General features: G+C 45.5%; 1 protein-coding gene across 1 annotated transcript in view; it reads right to left on the bottom strand.

Annotated features, from left to right (window-relative positions):
• The window catches only part of LOC125033711 (leucine-rich repeat-containing G-protein coupled receptor 4-like), a 4,849-nt gene extending 1,502 nt beyond the window's left edge, over nucleotides 1-3,347 (bottom strand). Inside the window, exons 1-4 of the mRNA XM_047625439.1 lie at nucleotides 3,218-3,347; nucleotides 2,350-2,546; nucleotides 723-901; nucleotides 67-201 (exon numbers count right to left, since the gene is read on the bottom strand). Of these exons, the coding sequence (XP_047481395.1) occupies nucleotides 67-201; nucleotides 723-901; nucleotides 2,350-2,546; nucleotides 3,218-3,334 (628 nt within the window). The 5' untranslated portion in view covers nucleotides 3,335-3,347. The remainder of the gene's footprint in view (nucleotides 1-66; nucleotides 202-722; nucleotides 902-2,349; nucleotides 2,547-3,217) is intronic.
• Between the last annotated feature and the right edge of the window lie 410 nt (nucleotides 3,348-3,757).

Consider the following 3,757-nt stretch of genomic DNA (forward strand, 5'->3'; position numbering starts at 1 on the left):
AAACAGACAAACAGAAAAAAACAGACAGACAGCCAAGGAGACAAACAGCCAGCCAGCAATACGCACGGTACATGGAGATGCCCTTGCCCGACACCGGGTTGTCCGAGATGGAGAAGTTCCTGAGGAGGTCTCCGAACACGTCTTCGGGAAAGTGTCTCATGGGGTTGCTATCCAGGGCGATGCCCGAGCGGTCCGCCAGGCCTGGAGGAGGAGGGGGCGTGGTCAGGGGATGGGCGTGGCGTTAGGTAAGATAAAAAGGTCAAAAGTCCCTTGGATTTTGAATGGTTCTGTGGAAGGGGGCGTGGTTAGGGGATGGGCGTGGCGTTAGGTACGATAAAAAGGTAAAAAGTCCCTTGGATTTTGAATGGTTCTGTGGAAGGGGGCGTGGTTTGTCGAGTTTTAACTTAAAAATATTTCAAATTAAATGTAAATCCCAAATGGTTCTGTTGATGGATGTAATTTGTGAAGTAAATAAAAGAAAAAAAAAAAAGAAAAAAAAAAGAAAAAAGGAAAATCAAAACCTTAAATCTGGAATGTCATTTGTAGACATTTTTTTTTTTTTTGGAATTACGTAATTTTTCATCTTCATTTCTATTCAAAGAACACAAGAACCCCCCCCCCCTCCCTCCCTCAAAAAAAAAAAACGAAAAAAAGAAGAAACAAATAAATAAACAAGGAAAAATAATAAAACCGCCCAAAACAAACAAACAAACAAATCTCACCCTCGACGAAACCCGGAACTAAGCTCTCGATGTTACTACTCTCGAGGCCGAGGGAGAAGATGGGATGGTCGAGGACGATCCTGCCGACCTCGGGCGAGCCAAGCTGGTTCAAGTGGTTGCCGTCGAGGAACAGGTACTCGAGGGACTTCATGTTGTAGAAGGCGTCGGGGTGGATGTAGCTGGGGGGGGGGGAAGGGGGGAGAGGGGAGGGGAAGGGGGAGGGGAGAGGGGAGGGGAAGGAGAGGGGAGAGGGTGAAGGGGGAGAGGGGGGGAAAGGGGGGAGAGGGGAGGGGAAGGGGAGAGAGGGGAGGGGAAGGGGAGAGAGGGGAGGGTGAAGGGGGAGAGGGGAGGGAAAGGGGGGAGAGGGGAAGGGAAGGGGAGAGAGAGGAGGGGAAGGGGGGAGAGAGGAGGGGAAGGGGGGGAGGGGAGGGGAAGGGGGGTGAGGGGGGAGAGGGGAGGGGAAGGGGGGAGAGGGGAAGAGGGGTTGGGAAGAGGGGAAAAGGGAGGGGAAGGGGGGAGAGGGGAGGGAAAGGGGGGAGGGGGGAGAGGAAGGGGGGAGGGGGGAGGGGAAGGGGGGAGGGGAAGGGGAGAGGGGAGGGAAAGGGGGGAGAGGGGAGGGGAAGGGGGGAGGGGGGAAGGGAAAAGGGGGAGAGGGGAGGGTGAAAGAGGCAAAGAGGGGAAGGGAGAGTGGTGTTCGGGGAGGGAAGGGGAGAGAGGGAAGAGAGAGAGGGGAGGAGAGAAAGGGGAGGAGAGAGAGGGAAAGAGAGAGAAGGGAGGACAGAGAGGGGAGGACAGAGAGGGAAGGTGAGAGAGGGGAGGGGAGATAGGGAAGGGGAGAGAGGGAAGGAGAGAGTTAATTCTTTGAAATGTCAATTTACCTATTATGCATATAATTACTCTCAATACATTTATCCATCATCATTATTTGAGGCAATACTCCCTTATCGCTCTGTTTTGGTTAAAACAATCATAATATCTATCTCCATGAAATTGATTAAGGAAATCTGATACTATTTGACACATTTTTTTTTATGAAAAAGCAATCTAATATTTTTCCATGCATCATGTCTCAGTAACAACTTTACGTATACATTTTATAGAGATTATGGAAAAGATAAGATTGTATCCTTTCTATTTTTTTATAAGAAAAGAATATACCCCAAATATGTGTTCCTTACATTTTTGGAGATGAAAATATATACCCAAAAATATTCTATACATTTTTTAGAATAAACATATACACCAAAGATATATTCCAAAAATACATTCTTTAAGATAAGAGTATATATCAACTATCATTTCTTACATCAATTTTTCTCATTCTTTTCTTTCTTTGATAAATCAAATCACAGCCGTCATTAAAAGCACATTTAGTATTATCATTATTATTGTTATTATTATTATTATTATTATTATTATTATTATTATTACTATTATTATTTAAAACTAAAAACACAATCCTCACTCCTTCCCTCCTCCCTCCCTCCCTCCCTCCCTCCCTCCCTCCCTCCCTCCCTCCCTCCCTTTCCCTCCCTCCCTCCCCTCCCTCCCCTCCCTCCCCTACCCTCCCCTCCCCTCCCTCTCTTTCAAACTGAAAAAAGCCAAACAAACCACACTCTCTCCCCACCTTATATTATTATTAGACAGCACCACAATCAGGACGTCAGGAAACGCCCGGAAGGCAAACTGGGGAACGGAAGTCAGTCGATTTCCTGAGAAGTCGATCGTGTTCAAGCTCGGCGTCGACTCCGTGAAATCCGCCATGGATGAGATGTCGGCGATCAGGTTGTTGGCAACGTGGAATTCAAGCAGCCTCGGGAAGCCCTGGCCAGGTGGAGTAGAGTGGAGTGACGGTGGATTGGGGGGGACTGAATGTGGGTTGGGGGGGATTGGTGTGGATTGGGGTGGATTGAATGTGGATTGGGGTGGATTGGTGTGGATTGGAGGGTGTGGGTGTGGGTTGGGGTGGACAGAATGTGGAGGCGAAGTAGATTGAATGTGGATTGGGGTGGACTGAATGTGGATTGGGGTGGACAGAATGTGGATTGGGGTAGATTAAGTGTGGAGTGGAGTGGATTGAAAGCCTGGATTAAGTTTTATAATATGTGGAGGGGATGGAGTGGTGTGGATTGGTTTAAATTTGTGGATTTGGGTGGACTGGTTTAAGTGGATTCTGATTCAAGGATGTGGAGTGGGTGGAAAACATTAATTCCTGGCTGTTGTGCCTGCCGTTTATAATAATAATGATGATAATAATAATAATGATAATGATAATATCTATAATGATAGCAGTAATTATAAGATAAGAATAATGCTAATAATAGTAATAATAACAATGATGATAATAGTGATAATAATAATGATAATAATAGTTATAATAATATTATCATTATTATAGCGAAAATCATATGAACAATAATGATAATGATGATAACAACAACAACATCAAAAACAACAACAGCAACAACAACAGTAACAACATGACCTGTACCTACCAGGACCTGATCCAGCATCGGCTGCGTGAGGAGGTTGTCGTTCAGGTAGAGGGCCTGGAGGTCGTAACGAAGTGGTTCTAAGGTTCCAGGTTCTATGTATTCCAGGCGGTTGTTCATGAACCACAGTTGTTCAAAGGAGTGCATGCCTGGAGGTGGAGGAGTATCGGGAGGTGAAATGGGGGGAGGGGGAGGGGGGGAGGGGGTTCATTTGTGGTGTGAGAGGTTCAATTGAATTTGATTTAATTCAATTTAGGGGGTATATTTTTTGTGGTGTGAGATAAAAGGGTTAAGGGGTTAGATTCTTTGTGGTTTGAGAGGAAAGGGTTGAGGGGTTCAATTTTTTTTTGTAGTATTAGAGGGAGGGTTCAATTCTTCGATGTGGATTAGATTCTGAAAGAAGGGGTTCGATTCATGCCTAGAGGTGATAAAAGGGGTTTGATTCCTTTTAAGGTTTGAGAGGGAGGGGTTCGAATTTGACATTATCGTTTTTTTTTTTTTTTTATCTTATGAAATGATAAGGAGGAGTTCGATTCTCTTATG

The sequence above is a fragment of the Penaeus chinensis genome, chromosome 16 (genome assembly GCF_019202785.1).
Source record: "Penaeus chinensis breed Huanghai No. 1 chromosome 16, ASM1920278v2, whole genome shotgun sequence".
NCBI lineage: Eukaryota > Metazoa > Arthropoda > Malacostraca > Decapoda > Penaeidae > Penaeus > Penaeus chinensis.